The sequence below is a fragment of the Setaria italica genome, chromosome IV, assembly GCF_000263155.2.
Source record: "Setaria italica strain Yugu1 chromosome IV, Setaria_italica_v2.0, whole genome shotgun sequence".
Taxonomy (NCBI): domain Eukaryota; kingdom Viridiplantae; phylum Streptophyta; class Magnoliopsida; order Poales; family Poaceae; genus Setaria; species Setaria italica.
In genome coordinates this window covers 38043851-38065025 of record NC_028453.1, presented here as the reverse complement: position 1 = coordinate 38065025, position 21175 = coordinate 38043851, and the positions used below count along the sequence as shown (strand labels likewise).

At 49.0% G+C, this 21175-nt stretch overlaps 1 protein-coding gene across 2 annotated transcripts; it reads right to left on the bottom strand.

The window, feature by feature from the left end:
• Positions 1-949: 949 nt before the first annotated feature.
• LOC101765679 (auxin response factor 17) lies at positions 950-7166 on the bottom strand. 2 transcript variants are annotated; one of them, XM_004966150.3, is made up of 15 exons: positions 6670-7166; positions 6201-6547; positions 5495-5613; positions 5258-5356; positions 5111-5167; positions 4866-5021; positions 4669-4753; positions 4483-4573; positions 4208-4372; positions 4014-4136; positions 3672-3747; positions 3338-3485; positions 2054-3228; positions 1542-1732; positions 1249-1447 (listed from the first exon to the last, which is right to left on the bottom strand). In XM_004966150.3, the coding sequence occupies exons 2-15, from the start codon at positions 6256-6258 to the stop codon at positions 1249-1251; spliced, it is 2742 nt and encodes a 913-aa protein (XP_004966207.1). In that variant the 5' UTR covers positions 6259-6547; positions 6670-7166. The 2 variants fall into 2 exon arrangements, with proteins under 2 accessions (XP_022681706.1, XP_004966207.1); XM_022825971.1 differs by lacking the exon at positions 6670-7166 and having other exon boundaries at positions 950-1447; positions 6201-6258.
• Between the last annotated feature and the right edge of the window lie 14009 nt (positions 7167-21175).

Below are 21175 nucleotides of genomic sequence, written 5' to 3'. Positions count from 1 at the left end.
AAGCAAGGGCGGAGCGGCGGGGACGCCGACCGGGCACACGAAAGATCCGGGCGCGGGGCCGGCCGGAGATCTGACCGGGACGGAGGAATCATGGGGAGGGAGATGAGATCGTCGAACGGGTGGGTGGCGTGTGTTATTGCCCTCCACTCCCCACGCTGGCTGCTCCCCCCCACTTCGTCTCCAGCGTTTTCCACATGAGAGATGCATTTGAGGCCTGAACAAATGGATGTGTCATGTGTGTGATGGATTGAGAGATAAAGAGAGGCATCAGCATCGCGTTCAACATCCACAGTTCCTGCTGCACAGCACTCGCTGGCCACTGACTCACCTTCAGAGAGAAAAAGGGAGGTCAGCTTCAGGCAAATCCAATTTCATTTTCCTTTTGCTGAGGCTTGACGATTTTATCAGTGCTGCGTGTGGGGATCGGCTAAGATGGGGACCCAAACCTCACATGGGGATGGATGCTGGCACCCAACCCCATTGGCAGCCAAGTCACTGTCCCAATGAAATGATGCCTCTCCTTCCATCCTCCAAGGAGGAAAAGGGGTTGGAGCTTGGGTGACTTCTCTTCTGCCCCCGGATGAGGCCTATCCATGGACGACGAGCTTCTCTTTTTATTACTGACCCTGGCAGCAGTGGCCAACTGGACATGCCAGTAAAAGGAGCAGTGACTTTGGACACTACCAATGATCTGGAAGCCAGGCAACGTCAGGAATCCTCTCCAGTTTGTACTACCAATACCAATTCTAGCAGTAACAGTTTGGGGTCTGGATGCCCTCCTAGGAATGAAGCACACGTCTCTGCCACCATGGTGCTGCAGTGCTGGTGCACAGGACCACCCCTCCCTGGTGTCCGGATGCTGCTACCGAAATGCTCAAGTGGAACCACAGCAGCATGGCATGATTGTGCAGGAATATGAACAAGATAGGCATGTGCGTGCAACCGTAGGTAAACAAGAGAGCTGGCTAGGTGATCATTAGAGAGCCTACATTCACAGGATTAGTATTTCCATGGAAGAACAAAGTTTTGGCATGTGTACCACCGGCGGTGCTGCTGGTAGTTTCTACTTAGAAGTTGATATCATATGACAGAATTATTAGATGGTACATAACTTGGGACTAGGCTTTGGTCTTGTGATGCTTTCAGTTCCACCCGGGTCTCAGAGAGTCAAAACCGGGGAATGCGAAAGAAGCATGCGTCACGGACCAGCCTTAAGCTCGAGGGAGCGTAACTTGCTGCGCCCTCTCTTCAGAACTCAACTGACCCGACCGACGCGATCCCGGTGCTTAGGCTTCTTGACTCCTGCCTGCTAACGTAGTCGTCGCAGCTGCTACCGAGCCTCCTCGCAGGGGCCGCCGAGCTCAGAAGCTCAAGCCCCTGCTTGCCCATCTGCTGCACCTCCTGCGGCGAGAGTATCTTTATGCAGGATACCGTACTCACGAATTCCCTGCAGGTTGCAATGTGCACCAATGTAAGGGAATGTGTAAAACATTAACATAGATTGCTCAGAAGGTATCATCAAGACGGTCATGAGAACATACTGCCAAGGGTCATCGCCAACGAGAAGGACGTCCTCCTCTCGGTCGACGAATACAAGCTGCCAGCCTGATCTCATAGGGTCTTCCAACTGGCCCTCAAGGCCAAATAGGCGCCCTAGTTCCCTACGAAGCTCATGATAGCTACTAAACCTAGTGATATCAAGCGACCTTCCGTAGGTTCCAGATTTGTAAACCTGTCATTCAAATAGAAGAAAATTTGCAGGTTAATACTACTGTTGGTAACAAAATACCAAATAATAGGGCTTTTCAGAGAATGGACTTCTTAAGTCAAGTGCTTATATTGACCCCTATAATGCTCCAAACGTTTGAAAAAGATAATTAACAATTATTTGAAGTTAACTGCTTACAGGTAATCAATATTGACCCCTATAATGCCCCCAAATGTTTGAAAACATAATTAACAATCATTGTCATAATAACATAGCGGTTCAAAGCAAGGCAACGCACAGTTGTCAACAATCTTGAATTCCTATTATATAGAAATATTCACTCACCTTCACGAAGGTAGCAGGTAGTCGATTCACTTGATCAGAGTTATCTGAACATGGCACATACCCCGCATCATCTAAGCAGCCCGAAGAATTTAGTGTGTGATCCAAAGAGAAATCATTCTGGGAAGGGCTCAGGAAATTGGAGGTGGAATAGGGTATAGCAGTTGAATCATTCCCATTCTGAAGGCCTGGGATGCCACCTTGCATTAGTAGTGACTGTGAGTCTATACTAACACCAAACAAGAGATGGTTTTGAGGATCAGAGTTCACATCTTGATCCAAGCACCCTCTTCCAGGAAGTGGTGCCAATGCAGAGCTTTGAGGTATGCTAGGTGGTGCAGAATTCAATTGTTCCATCTGCGATGTAACCTGGGGCCGAGAAGGAAGCAAAGACTCCACTGCAACTCGCTTCGATGACCATGGGTCAGCGACAGGTACCGCAGTAGGCCTTGGCATGCTCAGTTGAGAAGCTGCTTCTGCTGAGAATGGCCTCAGCGTATTTTGCATGGCAGTGGCATTAGATGGAGACAATGAGCTCATATTCGTTTCTGCAAAGCTCTGCGCCTGTGAAAATGGTAGTATTGTTTGCAGCGCCACAGGTGAAGACTGAGGGGCTGACGACAATTGAGAAAATGCTGACAATGCATTAGACACTGACTGGTAGTTGGTCATGTTGTTCTGTTGTTGCATTTGCTGATGTTGAGGGACTTGCAGGCACTGTGATTGCTGCTGTGATTCTTGCTGCTGTTGCTGGGGTTGCAGCTGGGGCTTCTGCTCATTAAATGAATGGCTTCGTTGAATCTGCTGCTTGAGGAGCTCAGCCTGACCCTGGCCATGGATTGTGCTCTCAGAGATGTTTTGAAGGTATGGCTGCTGCTGAAACTGAGGCTGCACTTGCTGCAAAATCTGGCTCGACAGAAGCGGCGCAGCTCGACCAGCTATGTTCTGCGGCTGCTGGAACTGCAGTATCGTGGGTGACACTTGCTTCGTTGGATCCTGGAAAGCAGCTGTGGCCATCGCCTGGTACATGTCAGGTTGCAGACCAAGTAAGGAAGCATCCAGCCTTGGCTGCATCCAAGGATTCACACCAAGTCCGCCGAAATTTAATGACTGGAAACCAGGGTTCGCAGTATCTCGAAGCCACATGAGAGAGTTAGTCAGGTCATCATCCTTACCACCTACAGTTAAACATCATACAAAATGTTATTGGAGGTAGAATGCATGTTTCAAAATTATTTGAGCAAAAGTATCTACAAAGGCCAGCTAAACATCAACTCCACCTCATACCATGCAGAGAAGGCAAGCCTGTTGGCCATGGACGCTTAAGCCTGAGTGGAAAAGGAGATGGATACATTGGGAAAGTAGTCAGGGGCTCAATTTCCCATAGTGACACCCTTGGCTGCCTCTCTCCAGCAGTTGATTCATCCCAGCCAACCTAATTATTCAAGGTATTAAATTGTGATTATGCTAAACCACGAAGCATGTAACGGTGAGAGTAAACAACCTTGTAGGGAGTACAATCTTGTATAACTTAAAGCTTGCAATATATATGTTTGAACAACACCTCAAGGGCTTTGTAGTAACTATTGGCAAAAGAGAAGCACACAAGTCCGAAATATACCTTAACAGAACGCCAATGTGAATTTGGCCACCGAACAGAATCAAGATCACTAATTCCGGTAATCGTCCCCATGTATCTGGAATTAAGAATATTTCATCTGGTTAGACTGCTAATATGCTAGATTAGTATCGAGTGACAGCCAAGAGGTATAGACATATGGCCAAATCCAGAGATCTTGTTAGCAAGTGCACTAACCCACGAAAGTAGGCAAATGCAACAAGAAGGAAATTCATCCAAGAAAAATGAAGATGAAAAAAAAAACACTACAAGAAGCTCATGCAGCGGCAAGTTCACACAGAGCTAAAACATACAAGGTCAAGTTGTCAGCAAATTTTGACTTACCTCCTAACGCTAGATTCTTCTGTTTCAAACAGCATCCTAAAACGCATGCCCACAGATATACGGGTATGATACACAGCCTTCACATATTTTGCAAGTGGTATGACAAACTCCGAAGGGCTTGCCCTGCAAAAGGCAAATGTTAAAACATTTGAAAGGAGAAATGACTGAAAATAAACATGTATAGAACATTCTACCTTGGGTTATAGAAAATTGTAAAGCGGCTATTTGTTGAAGCAGCATGAGCAGCTGCAGCAAGAAGACCAATATGCATACTATCACTAGATAAGACTGAAGATGGCATGACAGTCTGTGGTCGACTTGCCCGGCGAATTCCCAGAAGAAGCTGGTTATTGTCATTCCTGACAATACAATAAGATATATAAACACAAACAAGAAGCAATCTGATTTGAAGGGAACAAAAAAAGTGAGCATAAGTAACTATTTTGAAATACTGGATGTATGAACACACCAGATAAAAAGGACAGAGTCTCCAGCGACAAGTCTCTTTGCACTAACAAAGACACTCCAGCCAGTGGTTAGAAGATGCCGCTTTGGCTGACCTGCATCAAGGATGATCTTTAGAAGGTTACAAACAGGCCTTACCACAGAACGCACAGCAGACGGAGTTAGAACTTAGAAGTGTAAAATTACTCACCGCGAAATATGTGACGAAATTTCCACTCATTGCCATGAAGATCTTTTGCAATCAACTCCTGGCAGGGAGGTTGCTGAGTGAAATCCTACATAGTCGTTGGGAAATCAAAACAATCAGTGATTAAGTTCACTTCCTGTAACAAAATCAGTTCAAAGTTCAAACAATGAACTACAACTTTTGACAGAAGCTGCACAGACCAGTGGAGGAAACACTTTCTCAGCTGCTCGACGGGGAACAGAGAATCCACCATGCGTACTTGTGTCGCTTGCTGTCAATGTTTTGCAAAAATAGTTTGTTGGCTGTTTATTTGCAGAACCTAATTCAGCAGGTAAATACGGGTCCTTCAGCTCTTGCTGCACAAAAAAGCAAGGAAAACGTTAATAATGGATACCAAGAAAAATCTGCACATAGGATACAAGTAGTTAGAAGCACCATGATTTACCGGGTTGAGTGGCTGTAGTGTCATCTGCGCATAGACCTCATCTGTCTCTGCATCAGCCTGAAGGAAGAAAATAACACAAAATTAACACTTGAGAAGTTCAGATTACTAGCTCAAGGGAAAAAGGGTGTTACAAGGTTACACACTTACATGCATCGTCACATTATGCAGTTGGCAAATAAGCTGTGGAGGCAGATTAGGATAATTAGGGATCTGAGACTCCATTTCCTTGTTTGTCGATGCTGCTACCTGCAGCGGAAATTCACCAAGGACTTGTGTAAAAAAGGGAGAATTTTTCGAGTTCTGAAAGAACCAAGTCAGATTTGAGTTTCACAATGAAACAGCCAGGGCCATGCGAATTTTGTGCTGGAGTGAAATTTCCCTAACCTGCTCGCTGTGACCCTGAGGGAAGTACACCACCCGGCTACCCACCGCCGGCAAGGAAACAAGCGGTCCGGCACAGGCATGCCACAACTCCGAGTTCAGACACTTGTGCTCCTCAACAGCTGTAATGGCAAAAGCATTTAAGCAGACGATTCCATACTGCAAGTTTTAATTGAAGGATAGGAGAACGAACTGAAGATTGTCTCAGAAGGTGGATACGGAAGGAATTAAATTTCGAGGTGAATAATTTGAGAATCAAGAAGTGCTATTAACTCCAAAGTACCCTTACACCGAAACAAAAAAAAGGGGAGCAATTTTTGCATCTTACTTGAAAACAACAAACTATTCGGGTGGAAATACCTACGAACCTATTCGCGGGAAAGAACAATCTCAGGTACAGCATGAACTGGAGAAAAAAATAGCCCAAAAATCGAAAGAAAAATCGCTTTCAAGTTCACGACAGCACCGGCTCCCAAAGAAATCATCCAGATAAATCGAGACGGCACTTCGTAATTAAATTCGCCGACATTGGGTCGCTGCAGGATCACACGGCCACATGGCAGCTTTCAAGCAACGCGCACGAAGAGAGAAAAAAACCAAATACCAGTCGTACAAACTCCAAATTACACCATGGAAGAAGAAATGAACGGGAAGAGCATTTAATGAGCAAGCCACGGAGCACAGAGGAGCCGGCATGGCAGAGGAGTACCTTCCGGCGAGCCCGCCTGAGCCGGGAGGACGCTGCCGGACGACGACGAGAGCCTCATTTTCCTTCCCCGTTGCGGAGGGACCAATCACACTGCTCGCCCCGCGATCTGAGGGCGGTATAAGAGCGGGGGAAGGGAAGGGGGAGGCGAAGGAAAGATTCCTCCTTTTCAGGCCAAATCACAGCGCCTTCCCGAAGGAAACCATCACTTTCCCAGTTTCACCACGAGCAACTTTTCTTTTCTTTTTCTTTTTTTCACCGCGTGCCGCGATTGCGGCTCCCGAAGATGGCCGCCGCCGCCGAAGCGAAGCCAAGCGCAAGCGCAAGCGCAATCTTTCCCTTCCTTGTATCTATCAGAAGAAAGGAAGCGAATTTGCTTGTCACTTGGAAGGGCAGCAAGAGGCGGCGAAAAGCTGCGATCTTTGGGCTGCAGGAGGGGAAGCAGCGTGAAGAAATGCACAGAGCAAGTTACCTCGGTGTCCCCGGAGCCGAGAGCCGGAGGCCTCCGCCGCCGCCGCCGCCGCTGGCTCGATCCGAGGAGCCGCCGCGGCGTCAGATCCCGCACCCGCTTGGTGGAGACCGCTAGCGCCGAGCTCCCCGCGCCGCTCTACGGCAGATCCGCCCGCCGCCGCCGGGGAGCATGCTCGCTCGCTCGCCGCCGCTCCTCTCCCTCCTCTCCTCGCTTCCTTCTCGCGCGCGTGCGGCTGGGATGGGAGCTCGAACAGTTGCGGCAGCAGGGAGGAGAAGCGCGTGCGTGCGTGCGTGCTCCCGCTTCCTGCTCCGGTATGCTTTCGCTCAGCTTGCTTGCTTCGCTCCCGCTGCTTCCTCCCTCCGGCTGCTCGCTACTCTTCCCAAGTTTGTTCTCGGGGTTTTAACCCCACGAGTGGTGCTCCTCTTTTTCAGCTTTCTTCCCGACCCCTCCCCTCTCCTCTCCCATGCGTGATTTTTGTCAATTCTGTGTGTCCTCTCCTCTCCTCCCCTCCCACTCGCTGCTTCTGCGCGCGAGACGTGCCATCGCACATGTACAGTGCCCCGCGTGCCTTCCTCCCCTTCCTGACCTCACGCACGTCCTCGTCAGTCCTCCTGTCCTTGGGCCTTGGCCACGGCAAGCGCGGATTAGCAGCCTCACTGATCACTCCCGACGCGTACGGAAACAACGATTAGCACAGTGTGGAACCCTGTACTGCGGCGACAGTTGGGACTGCTACGTGACGCTGTGGACAAGTACTGTGTGCTCAGTTACTTCGCTGGTGTAGCTGGAGTGATGGCAGTGACGGTAAAAACTCCGGCCACCAGCTCCTAGCGAAGTGCAGTGATTCAGCAGCTGAGCTGAGCTGGGCAAGAGTGACGGACGCAGTGGGTTTTGACCGCCCCATGTCATGGTCATTGAAGCAGCGGAGTTACTGCTCGTAGCAGTACCGGACTTGACTTGCCCCCCTGCTGCGGCGTTTTTTGACTTGAATACGGATCTCTTGTCACCCAGTAGGATCAGGAATTCAGGATCCAGAAAGTGAATTCATTGGAGTGGTTACTGGTTGCAGCAGTAGTAAGTAAAAACCGCAGCAGGTTCCACACTGACGAACGAAGGAAGAACGATCCGTCCCTGTCTGAACGAACAAAACATTAGTTTCTAGCGGCGGCCGGCGGGTTACGGAGCCAAATCCGGCCACATGTGTAATTCCCAAAAGAAATCGAAGCCCTACGAATGCCCATGGTCCATGTCCATCCAGGGCGTGCGCGAGATGGACGGATCGATCGATCCTCTCCACGGGACTGGACTGGACTGGAGCGGAACTGTTCCTGTCGACGAACAGCTGAGGACGGAACGGAACGGAAGCATCCGCCGGCACCACCACCTGGCGGCTGGCGAGCGGCGAGACCGATCGACCGCCGTCGCCATCGCGTACGCGTACGCGTACGCGAAGACGTCGACCCCGGCCGTAGCGGTTGCGCCAGATACGGTACGAGGAGGACCCGGGCGTCGGCGTCGGCGTCGGCGACGGCTCCAGTCCTGCGCCTCTCGTTGTCCGGCGGCAGGCAGGCACCGAAGGATCCACCGCCGCTTGCGCGTGATGGGGATGGCTCGAGCCGGGGAATGGAATCTGGTTGAACACATCTTATTTTATTTTATTTTATTTTATTTTTGTATGTGTGATCGATCGAAATAATATTGAGAGAAAAAGAAAGCAAATATGAAATATGCAACCCGTGTGGTGGTGGAGGTGGTGGATGGAGATACGATGCCACGTGGGGCTCCCCCGCCCTCTGCGACTGTCAGTCAGGCTTGCGGTTCCTTGTGTCATGCTATTTCTAGCATGTGTCAGGAATCGTTGACTTGACCAGGTTTTTCCCCCGTTGAACGAAAGGCTTTGAACAAGTTATTTTTATTTCAAACAAAAATATAAAACAGCACCTTGACGATCGAGTGGTCGTACAGTACGTCCGGCATTGTTTTTGTACGTCGCCATCTCGGTGAAAGTTTCCAGTCGACGGCGACGTCGCTGCTCATCCTGCTGCGCAGGCTCCAGTCGCGCCGCGTCGGCAGACGAGAAAGAAAGAAAAAGTTGCCAGCCGGTAGCGTCGGCGCGCGGCTGCGGCCCGGCCGACGCGCGGGGGCGCGCACGGGCACGCCCCATGCACCCGTGCGCGCGGGCGGTTTGTGCAGGAAGCAACAGCCGCGGCTCACGCGTCCCGCGCTGTCGACAAGCGGCGGCGGTGGTGACGGCAGCGGCGCACGTTCCCGCTTGCCTGAAACAGTCGCCCAAGCAGGTTGCCGTTTCGAGGTGGGAATCTCATCTCCTCCCCGAACGGCGCTGGGGCCTGGTGCTGGTGCCGGGCGAGCTTCATTTCAGATGGGGAAGGAAACGCCGCGAGCCAACTCGGCACGCCGGCACGCCGCGGCATGAACGGTTGAACCCGCGGAATGCTCTGTGTGGCGATCTGCGCACGGGGCCGACAATGATGGCTCCGGCGCCGACGATCTCCGGTGCGCAGCTGCAGCAGAGGAGATCGCTGCCGCGAGTCGAACATCGATCGGCCTACAGGCAGCCCTCGCGCCGACGGAGGGGTGTGGGATTTTGCCATGCCAGTGAGTCAGGGTACGGCCGTCTCGCCGAGCGCCCCGGCCGGCCGGCCCCATCCTCCGGCGGCGCGGACGTGGCGCCCACCACGACATCGACCGGCACGGCGTGGGGGCCGGCCGTGGCGACGGGGACCAGCCTGCGCCCTGCCTACTGGCGCGGTACGCAGGGGCGCGGCCAGGTCAATCAGGTCCGTCCAAGCAACATGTGGCGACTGGCAATGGCAACCGTGGCCGGCCGGGACGCTCGCTCTTCCGCGAGCCTGATCGATCCGTCGCCGGATGGTGCGTGTACGCATGTACGGCGAGCGGTGGACGGGCGGCGTGCCGTGAGGAAGCGTCGGCGTCGGGGCGGACGGACAGAGGTTGGTCGTGGACGGACGGGGGCTGGCTGACGTGTGCGTTTGACTGGATGATCCGGCTCTCGGGGTCGGTCGTCTTGGGGTGTTTATGAGCTCGAGCTGGAGGACTGACCCCTTGTTAACAAGTTGCCAAAGTTTGAAGATGTCAAATTACTGTTACAGTACTGTAGCACAATGTAGCGTTTCGTTTGTATTTGTGAATTATTGTCCAAACATTGACTAATTAGGCTTAAAAGATTTGTCTCGCAAAGTACAACAAAACTGTGCAATTAGTTTTTAATTTCGTCTATATTTAGCACTCCATGCATGGACCGCAAGTTTGATGTGACGAGAAATCTTCTTTTTGCATAGTGACAAAGTTGAGAGTGGGGGTGAAGGCTGAAGGTGAGGGGCGTCGGGTAAGTGTTTTTTTGTTGTTTTCAGCGCAGCAACGTCCATGACTCCATGAGTGGAAGACTGGAAGTGAATGTCGTCTAGGATCATACTAGGTCGGCAGTATATAAGGGGACGTTTGGCTTGTTTGCTAGCTGGTCTCGCCCAGCAAGGAGAGCCTTGCCAGCAGCGGAGAGGTGATACAGCTCGCCCGAGCAAGCAAGGGAAAATCTTGCTTTCACAAACATCGATGCAGCTGGCAACCCGTCCAAACTCAGAACACAGCTCGCTCTCCTTGACCAGCCAGGTGAGGCAAGCCTCGTCAAGAAATCCAAACTGACCCTAAGTTTCTGTGTACTGGCAACGGCGCCGACGGGGACGGATCGTCGTCGTGAGACATGGTACCGTATACCTGACATCACCTCACCTGTTTCAAAAACATCTCTTACGTCACCTCATCGTGCGCTTAAGAGAGTAGTGAGCTCCGCCGTCATACAGCGACGTTAATTAGTACGGGGTGTTTGTTTATTTAGTTCGGACTAAAACTTATGTCACATCGAATATTCGGACGTTTAATTAGTAGGACTAAACATGACTTAATTATAAAACTAATTATATAGATGGAGGCTAATTCACGAGACGAATTAAGTCTAATTAATCCATCATTAGCACATGTTACTGTAGCACCATGTTGTCAAATCATTGACTAATTAGGCTTAGTAGATTCGTCTTGCAAATTAGTCTCCATCTGAGCAATTGGTTTTATAATTAGTCTATGTTTAATACTTCTAATTAATATCCAAACATTTGATGTGACATGAATTTTAGAATGTCCTAGAGAACCAAACACCCCTAAGTTGTGCTCTGCCCAATCTAAAATATTATGTTTGTTCGATTTTTAAGGCTAGTATAATTGTTCGATTTTTAATTTTAAACCTAAACTACAAAATCAGACATCACGCGCTACCCTAACCGTTTGGTTCTACGTTGGTATCGTCGGCAGTCTCATATATTGACACGTAATCTTCAAACGACACAACAGACAACCCTTAAGTTATCTTTAGAACTATATAACTCCTTAATTTGTGCATATGAAAAAAGAAATATTGAATTGCATGATGATAACAACTTGTACAATGTTTGTTGAGTTGTCTCGTAGTCCTAAAATTTAGCTCAGTTGAGTTTCGCAAATAACAACCCCTTTCTCTCTTCTTCACATCATCAAAAATCCTACGTGGTATTGTATGAGATGACCTATGAGACCGCTAACGTCTAGAAATGTACTTTCTCTAATGATGGTTTCGAAGGTTGCATTCTAGGGTAATATATATTGTCCTTTTTCTCTATCTAAACAAACATCCTGTAACCAACCATTAGTGCTCCTGCACGAGAGCACGGTCGGTCGTGGCGTTGCCGACTGCGTTCACTTGCAACCACCCATGAGGGCTACCTTCTTTCCTCTATGGCATCAAACAATCGAGCACCATTAAATCCCTCATGGGCCCACCCGCCAGCGCCTATACGCTTTCCTAAGGCCCCGTTTGGATGATGGGAGATTTCGTTTGGATAACTAGAGGTTTTGAGAATCCAAAATCTGACCGGCTTCCAAACAGGACAGATTTTGCCTTAAATTTTATGAAGCCAGATTATGAATTCTCAGAATCCCGAATTCCGGAGCGGACTAGCTTCCACAAAATCCAGATTCTCATAATCTGATTTTGCATCCAAACGGGCCTAAATATCGCAAGCGTTGCCTCGATCCATGCCTGGATAGCTCGCGCTCTCCGCTGCGCAACAGTGAAAGGGTTCGCGCCATGACGCGGCGCGCGCGTGCGGGCGGGCGGGCGCGCCGCTGCTGCCCCGATCGGCTCGCCCGCCGCCGCCCCCACACGGATCGGAGCTCCGGCGCAGAGATTGGAGCAGAGGCGCAGGAGGACCATGGGCCATGGCCCCCTCCCCTCCTCCGTCCTCATCATCATCCCCGCGCTCTGCTCTGGGACCCCTCGCCCATGGATGGTCCACCACTGTGGTGTGTACCACGCGCCGGGGAAAGGACGGCGGCTTTTAGTGCGCCCCCGCGAGCCCGAGGGTCAAACGCGTCGCCTCTTTTCCCCTCACCCCGCGTCGGCAATGGTGAAAGAGGGATGGATGGCCGCTGGACCTCACCTTGATGGGCGGTTGCTTCTTGCCCTAGGCCTCGGAGACCCCAGACACGGCCTTGGGATTAGGATTAATACACAAGTAGTGGGACAGGTACTGCTGCTACCAGCAGTGGAAATTGGAGTTGGAGTGGAGTGCGGCCATGGCCAACCAACCGCTCAGAAACGGTAGGTGCCCTAGGAACTGCGAGCTTTTCTTTTGGGCATCCCTGATCTCCCCTGCCTGGCAGCCAGCCGGTGAGGATTCACACCGTCCTTGGCAAGTTCTTGCCGCCCCCTGCTCTACTGTCAGATTCCCATTGACATCTTCACAAACAGACTCCCTCCCAGTTTTCAGAGATACAAGTTATGCCTGACAGAAATGTTTATGCATGGAGCTCTTTTATTTTTTGTCGTCCATGGATGCAACCATACAAGTTATGTCCTAGTCACCTAGCACAAAAATGAAACTGAAGGATGGCACCCTGATTCCATCCGCATTCCGCAACCTCATCCACATCCACAATGCCGGTCTGAAAACGATCCAGCTGCGACGGGAATGAAAATGAACCACCGGCGATCGACGAGCTCTAAAGCTGCTTTTGGCATTATTCTAAGCCACAGCATGTGCCGTGAGGACCCCAAAACAGAGAAGGGTCCGCCCGCGCGTGTGGGGCTCGCCGCTTCCAAGTCTCTGATCACCAGCACAAAAAACAAAGGCATTGTTTTTTTTTATATGTATAAGTATATATAATTGTATGTGCATTTAGATCAGAAGAGGCGAAAGCGGTGCAAACCAGGCCCTAGAAACCCCAAAAGAATGCATATCAAGTACCAAAGCAGGGTGCTTGTTTATTTGTACTATCTGTATTTTAACTTTGCATCCCTTGTTCCCAAGCAGCTATCTCTTTGAAGTTTGAAGTTTCCAGTCACCCTTTTCTTTTCTTTTTTTTTCTATAATATCACCATCCTCCAGTGCTCCTCTTCTCTGCATTGCAATTTGCAAGCCTGCTTTCCTTTTGTGTCTAGCTTTTTTGGAGCCGGCGATGGAAAGAAAACGAAGGGCTGGCCGGCTGTGCGCGTCCATGGCAAAGATTGCAAGTTTTCAATTCGCCAGGGTATGATGGTTCGAAGGAAAAAAAAAAGGAATTCGTCAGGCCCACGTACTACCCTTGGGAGAAAGGGAATGATAGTGCCAGTATTTGCTACAGCTAGGGTTCTTTCTGGTCACTAGAGCCATAGTGGTGGTAGTGATGGCTGTCAACTCCATCACAGGAAAAAGCCCCTTCCTTCTCGATTCTTGCTTATCTCTAAGCTTCATATCTCCAGATTTCTTCCTTACTAGTGAAGCCAATATCTCACCCATAGAGTTTTTTTTTAAAAAAAATTGATTGAGCTCTTTTTAACCGGTAGTACTAGTGCATCAATAGCGATGACTCCATAGTAGCTAACATGTAAACATATGTCTTTATTTTGGATAAATTACCATATTTATTTTCTAACAGATACGGAGTATATATGTGTATCCCTTACTACAAAAGCTTCACCTACTCCATGAATCGTGAGGTTTTTTATCCACGTGACACTATATTGCCATCGTACTGTTGGATGCAAGCATTTACCTAACAGATAGTTTTAGGTCAATGCTACCTTAGATCATTTCTATCCCACTTTTCTTCTTTTGACATCTAAACTACTCCAGTTCATTTGACTGAGTTTTGGTTCGTATACCCATGACACGAAATTTGCATTCCTATCCCTTATCCTTCCATGAACGCATCAGTACATCACATGGAAGGGAACGGAAGGTGGTCGAAACGGAAGCAGTGGAGTAGTTTAAAAGCTTTGGCAATGGCATGCATGGCTTTTTGCGACGCTAGATCCTAGGGCTTTCTTCTCTGAGGGTTTGTCCAATTGTACCTTTCTCAGCTTTAACTCACATCACTCCATGGAACTGTGTGTGTGATGGTGGCTCCTCCTCCTCACCCTTTCTCTCTCCTTCCCTTTCCATCCCCTCTCTCTCTCTCCTCAGTCTCTTCTCCCCAGTCGCGTCAAAGAAACAGTACGATTGTTCCTGATGTGACCGGTGACCCTAGGGGCTGTACAATTGTCACCTATTGGATCTGAGCAAAAAACAATAAATGGATACCAACTAATCCCCCCAAAGGTGGCACTGTTCACATAACCTTCCATCAACAGACAATCCAAGCAGAATTCTGTTGTTATGAAACCAAACAAGTGCTCAAGGTCTCAGTAGCACCCTGCATAAACGAAATCAAGTGTAAAGGAAAAAAAAAAGGAAAAAGAAAAAGGATACTAGCTCTATTGCATGCATCTCGATGATTGGGCACTGCTGCAGCAGCATGAGGCTTCTTTTTGATCCTCCTAGGAATCTCCCGAAATGATGTGCAAGCAATGTCCTCCTGGTACTGGTAGCTGCTGTAGCTTTTTTATATTTGCAACTGTGTTGCCCCGACCATGCACAGGCCCCGGTTGCAGTAAACAGACTGCAGTGACTGTGAAAAGGGCATGAGTGAGTGATGCTTCTTAATCACTCCTCAGTACTCAGTAGTACTGTGTATCTTCCACGACTTTTACGGAGCGTTTGTTACGAGGTGTTTGGTTCCACGAATTAAAATTTAGTTCCTATGCTATCGAATGTTTAAATACTAATTAGGAGGACTAAATATGAGCTAATTATAAAACTAATTGCACAGATGGAGGCTAATTCGCGAGACGAATCTATTAAACCTAATTAGTCTATGACCTGACCACTGTCAACATCAAATATCAATGAGCCTGACTTGCTGGATGCAGAGGCCCAGCTGCCAACCGGACACGTCCATCTTTCTCTCTCTACCGACTGTATTTACAACAGGAGAGCTACTGTCCAATTTCTGCAAAATTCTTGTGAGATGTCTTGTTTGAAATTTGAAAACATGGCCTAAAGCCCTTTTTGGAACAAACGTATTAGACATAAGAAAATTTGAAGGATTCTGATGCTAGGAAAGTTTTCTACATGCCACTTTGAAACCAAAGGCCTATGATATTGTTTGGGATGCAGGAATCCATGAGATTTTAGAGAAAAAAAATGACATGAAGGTTGGAACTTACAAAACTTTTCTTTGTGCCTACTATATTTCTCTTTGAACTCTCGTGTGTTTTCCTTGTTCTATCCAAAGTCTCCATTGGGAGCCCTTTTTTCTCTGCTTTTCTTGACGGATTGCAAGTTCTACAACCCTGCTTTTTTCAATTCCTAGGTTTTAAAGATGTTCTAAGTACCATGACAAGCAATGTTTTAACCTGGAGAAATTAGGCATACTGTCTGTAAATTTAGAAAGCAACTGAATCGAATCAAGTACGCACACAACACGCAACATCACAGAGTTTCAGGAAAAAGATTCGGCACATGATCCCGTGATCAAACCCAATAGCATCCAAAGACGCCTCTTTCCGACCGATCTTGTCAAAGATGGAATAGTTGGGGTGCTCAAGAAATTAACGTTGTACAGGACTGGTGTCGATGCATGCATACATACCACACATACACACATGCAGTGGCAACAAAAACAGTGTTCATGAAGGGAACCCTTCACCCGCACCAGTCCTCCTCCTGATCCATGGGTGGGCCCCGTGGCAAAGGGGCCGGGCCCACGAGTGCTGTCGTTGGGGGCAATCAAATCCTAGATGTGAGAGCAGCAGGGGGCGGAGGAGTGCATCATGCATGTGGTGGTGGAAAAAAAGCATGACATGACCATTTTTCAGTGATGGGAAAATGAGCTGAAAAGGAGAGGGAGGAACAGTGTTCAAAAGGAGTCAAGAAAGGCATCCAATGATCCCAAGATGGCGTTGCTATTTCTCCCCCGTCAATTTATAGCGGAAGGATAACCTTTTTCCCCAAATGCGACTGAACAAAATAAACAAAGATAACATTGTGAGATTAGGTATCATGATTTGGGGGTATAAAGCATGGGGGCAGTAGCCTGAAATAGCTACTCTAACTAGCAGACTATTTGTTTAATTAGGCCTAGGTGGTCTCGATGGCACTTGCATCCATCATTACCAAATTCAGCATGAGATGCAACCACTTTATGTCAATGCTTGTTTGCTCTTAACACAAAAGCAGCATCCATCAAGTTCCTTTGTTTTTTCTCGATCCCTAAAACAAATACGGTGAGGTGCCAACACTTCTTTTCTCTCTCCAAACGCATGGCATTTGGATCGGAGCAAAGCAATTGATACACAAACATCGGAGAGTGACATGACCACATGCAGTGTTAAGCAGATAAGAAAAATGTAACAATGCACTAAGATCGTTACCAAGATTCATCCCACCTGATTGTGGAAAAGCTCTGGAATATACAGCCACATGCTTGCACACTTGCAGCACGGGAAGCTTCACTTCACTTCACTTCACCTGTCTGAATAGAGAAGTTCAGATCTGGTCAACAAAACAAATAGCCCAGCCAGCACCTAAAATTCTCTCTCTGAAAGAGCAGCTGGCTCCATCATCATTGCAAGCTACAAAACAAACATGTGCATGGGCCATTGGCCAATAAACGCTTTAGCCAATAATCAATCCAGCAGCAAGCACATTTACATGCATTGCATGTTCCTGTCCCTGAACAGTAATCCCAGTCCCATTCCAGGTTAGGCTCAACAACAATCATTTGCTATATCCTTATGTGGCTAATCAGCCACAGTGCTTGCATCCAGGACAGAGTGCCACTTAATGAGATACCTAATCCTCTGAAAGCAACAAAAGTGGGTCAAACGGGTTGATCAAATATGCATACTATATTGCAGTGCAGGACATTCCGAAACAACAGCTTGTGGAGCACTGCTCCACACCCTTGCAATGGAACCCTAATTCTCAGGCATGAACAGTGCAGGGGTCTCCCAACTAATCATGGTGTAATCTGAGGTGACACCACAGCTTAATTCTATTATATTACATATCACAAAAAGGCTAACCTCGATTTGGACCACTCTGTCTCAGGAATGGAATTAAGCTGATAACAACAACCACATGAAGGACACCCCAAAATAAAATAAACAAATAAAAGCAGCAAATGCAAAAGCAAGCATAGATTAGCCAGCATTTGCATGACAGGGACAGTGCCCTAATACCATAAACCAGGTGGGCCCGGGCCATAGCTTGGTGGTGATAAACACCAGGGCACAGGTGCATCATACAAGCTGCAGGAATGCCCCTGTTTTGGAGTGGTCTAGAGACAGTGATGATGATTAGGAGGGAATCAGTGCCCCCCATGGGGGGTATTAAGTATGGGAGAGCCTCATGCCGATAAAAGAGCTAGCAAATTAAAAGCTAGCTAGCCCTGCATGGCATGGGCATGCAGACGCGAGAGGCAATCGCCCCATGCCACTGTCTGCCTGCTTCCTGACGCCACTCCAGGAGGCAAACACGCAGCCTGTCCAAAGCCAAAGCTTATTCTATGTTGCATCCCTGCACGCTCGGCTCAGATCAGTGCAGTGGCCTGCCTCGTTCTCCAAATTAAGTACACTCAGGCGTTGGCAATGGTTTCATCCATTGTCTAATGGAGAGAACTTAACAGTAATTGAAACCAGATGTTTCTGACAGATAGGAAGGGATGAACGACAACTCACAGGGAGATCGGACATGCAGGTGTTGTTGGCGTTCTTATCCTTGGGTAGGAGGAGTAGTGTCTATCATGAGTTCATGACCTAGCAAGCACTAGCGTAAACCGATCGCCACCACCAGCGAGTTGGACATGTGATTAGAAGTAGCAGAGCGATCGTAATGGAGCGTTTGAAGGTGATCACTGATCAGAGAGGCGAAATCGGATCGTCTGACCTGACGGATTTGTCAAAGCGGGAAATGGCCAATTAGAGCAAAGGAAGCAAGTCAAGCGTGCGCATCTGATGGTAAAAGGGGCAGGAGATCCAAGGCCGTATCCGCTGATGGACAAGCACGCGATCGAGCGAGCGCATTACACCCATGACCCGTCGTCGATCCAGGAGTCAAAAGGGCGTTGAAAAGATGGCGGCGGCGATCACCTTTTTTTTTTCTCTCTCTCTCGTCGCGATTCTCTGAATAATCTTTCTTGCCAAACATCTCACCGGCATCGATCGATCGACCTGCATACCCTGATCGAGCGACACACGACGACACGAGGCGACAGTTCACGGGCGGCTATGCATGTGGCCTACGTTTCTCGCCGGCAATTCCACGGCGGGTCCGCTCGGTTTCTCACCATGTGTCCCCGTCGTGTCCCCGTGCGCGGCCAGCGGCGGCGCCACCGTACCGGCCGGCAGCGGCCGGCGTGCGAGTGAGCAAGCATGGCCCAGGCGCATGTCGGCTTCAGCCTGGCCCGCTTGCCCTTGGCCTCTGACCCCCCGTGTGAAGTGTGTTCTTAGCTGCTGCAGGATTGAAACCCATCTTGCTCGTGCATGGCGGCAGCATGTGGCATTGTCCCTGCGCACACACGCTGCGTTCACATATCCTCGTGGATCATGTTCCAGCAACGCCGCCCTCTGCATCTCTGAAACGAAAGGTGAACGAAAAGATGGATTGCCAAGATTCTCACCTCGTGCTGGTACATGCCCTAACACGAGCATGGATCGATCACGACCGGACAGCAAGAACTGAACAGCGGGCAAGGAAACAAAACAAGCACTCGAGCCCGCCCGGCCGGCCGGCCGGCAATGGCTGACGACGACGCAGCATCGGCAGCTTGACCACCACCGTACCTAACACACACGAGGAAGGATCACCAGCGAGCTGAGGCTTGGCCGCTGGCAGACAAGCGGCCACGCAGGCGCTTAGAAAAAAGAAGAAAAAACCACTTGAAACCCCAAAGCGAGTGGAGGACTGGAGGGAATGCTCGAGGAAATCCGGACACATGCCCGGATCCCGGGCAGGGCCCCGCTGTCCATTGCTTAACACCTCAGCAGTGTCAGCTTGCAACCATGCAGAGCTACACAGACAGCAGGCCAAAAGGGCTTTCTTTTCTCATTCATTCTGCCCAAGAACCAGGCATTGATCAGGACATCTTTTCTCCCATCTCCTTTTTTCCTATATATCCTGTTCTTTGCCCTACCGACTGGCTGATTATTTATTTCATTATGTGCTGTGTGATTGCGTGTGCCCCATGCCATGAATACACAATGGCCATGGCATGCATGGACGCATCTTGTTGTTGCCACTGCCGGTGGTGCTTCAAACTGCAGGCTGGACCCGGGAGATGATCCTGTTCGCACTGTTCATCTTCAGCTCGCGATGCTCTGGGCTGGGCTCTGAGTGAGAGCTCTGACTGTCATCAGCTCGATGCTGCACTGCAATGCCATGGACACATGTGCAGAAACAGTGCAGCCGAGACTGTTGCTCCATAAAGATGGAGATGCACTGGGGTTAAGTACTTGAGTTCGCGAACGGAGGCAGCAGGCATGGACGCGGCAGGCTAGGAAGCGTGCGCACAGCGGGGGGCATGGAGCCATGGCCCATGGACATGTCTGGCGCTCTGGGCCGGTCGCCGCCGTGTCGTGTGCGCCCATGCGGTCGAGCTGAAGAACTGCGGGAGTGGTCGATCGAGGAGATGGTGGCAGTGTCATCAGCTAGCTACCTGCTCGCCAGGTTCAGCCAAAGATTCCCTTCAGATTCGGGAAAGTGGGTTTAATGTCCTGGATAGGTCAAAGCTGCAAGCCTGCAATGCAGGTGCGAAGGGATACCTCCCAGCTACTCCATCTCCATCCGTGGCGGCATGGCGCCAGCTTATGCTCGACGTGTCGACCACCTCTTAGCCATGCTGTTCCATGGCCATGGCATTTTTTGGCTCGGAAATTTGCTTGCTGTAGACACAAAAGTTGTGCAGGCCAGTATCGGCCGAAATTTTTGACGGCTTCATCTAGCTGACGGCTGGATCGACCAGAACACTGAACCGATTTTGTTACCATGATTTAGACGTCTGTCATGAAGCCGTTGGTGATTTGCGTCGCGAACGAACGAGCCCAAGCCCGCTTCACCGCTTTCATGAATCTCAGGCCCAGAAATACATGTGGGCTTTTCGCATATTTGGCCCAATATAAACGCGCCAATTTTGACGACTGCCTTTCTTTGTGCTTGACGGCGTGTATTGAGGAAAAACCAGCCCAACAATTCTTTACAGCGTAATAAATCAGCCCAATAGAGAATCCAAATCCGTTCCAAAGGATTACGGCCCAGTAAACCATTGGCATGGCCCATTCTTCACGTGATGTCACGTCGCATAAATCGGTGCATACAAAATTATGAATGAACAAGGCATTCAATTATCTATGTGAATGCAAAGTTTAATTATAAACTTCTATCAAAAAAGTTTTAAGTATGAAAAAATTATAAAAAGAGAAACAAAAAAGAGGTGCAATTGTTCGAGTCTGATCCACAAACCTATAACTATTTATGTGTTGATTTCTCCTTTTATTTTTCTTTGCACATAGATGATTTGTATGATTTATGCATCTATACTTTAGCTGGATTTTTTTCGCACATCGTTTAGGTGCTACTCTCTCGATTTGCACATGGTTCCATGGTTTTCAGCATAGCCTACTAACCATTAAATATTGCATGTTTCATCTTGGTCTTGCCAATGCATGAATTTTACAAAGTTCACATGACCCAGGCCTTACAACTCTGGTTCACCTTTACACATACACCACTAAAGAAGATAAAGCTACAAACTTCACGAAGGCATCTTGCCCCAAAAAGCCTTAAAAGGCAAAAGGTGCCGTTTGGATCTCTCACTTCCTGCGGTCATTTGGACGACCTATCGCTTTCTTACAACTTCCATCTTGAACCAAATGGCAATACTAACCTCACCAGATTGCGTCACAACACAAAGGCATGACCAATATTTGGAGGAAAGGTGAAGGTAACACGAAACCATCACAAAGTTTTATATCCTTGCATTGTCTTGCATGAATTCTTCGATAACTGCCAACTCCAACTGTATGACGACGAGCCGCTCCCATTTTGTTCTGCCAGAGCCGCCTATCCTTTTATGATGAGTG

What these genes read in the sequence shown, in the direction of transcription:
- LOC101765679 (XM_004966150.3), bottom strand. Translation starts at nt 6,258, where the DNA reads ATGAGGCTCTCGTCGTCGTCCGGCAGCGTCCTCCCGGCTCAGGCGGGC. An exon ending in AGAAAGTGTTTCCTCCACTG is followed by an intron (nt 4,754 to 4,865) that starts GTCTGTGCAGCT and finishes ACGACTATGTAG; the next exon opens with GATTTCACTCAGCAACCTCC. An exon ending in ACAATTTTCTATAACCCAAG is followed by an intron (nt 4,137 to 4,207) that starts GTAGAATGTTCT and finishes TGCCTTTTGCAG; the next exon opens with GGCAAGCCCTTCGGAGTTTG.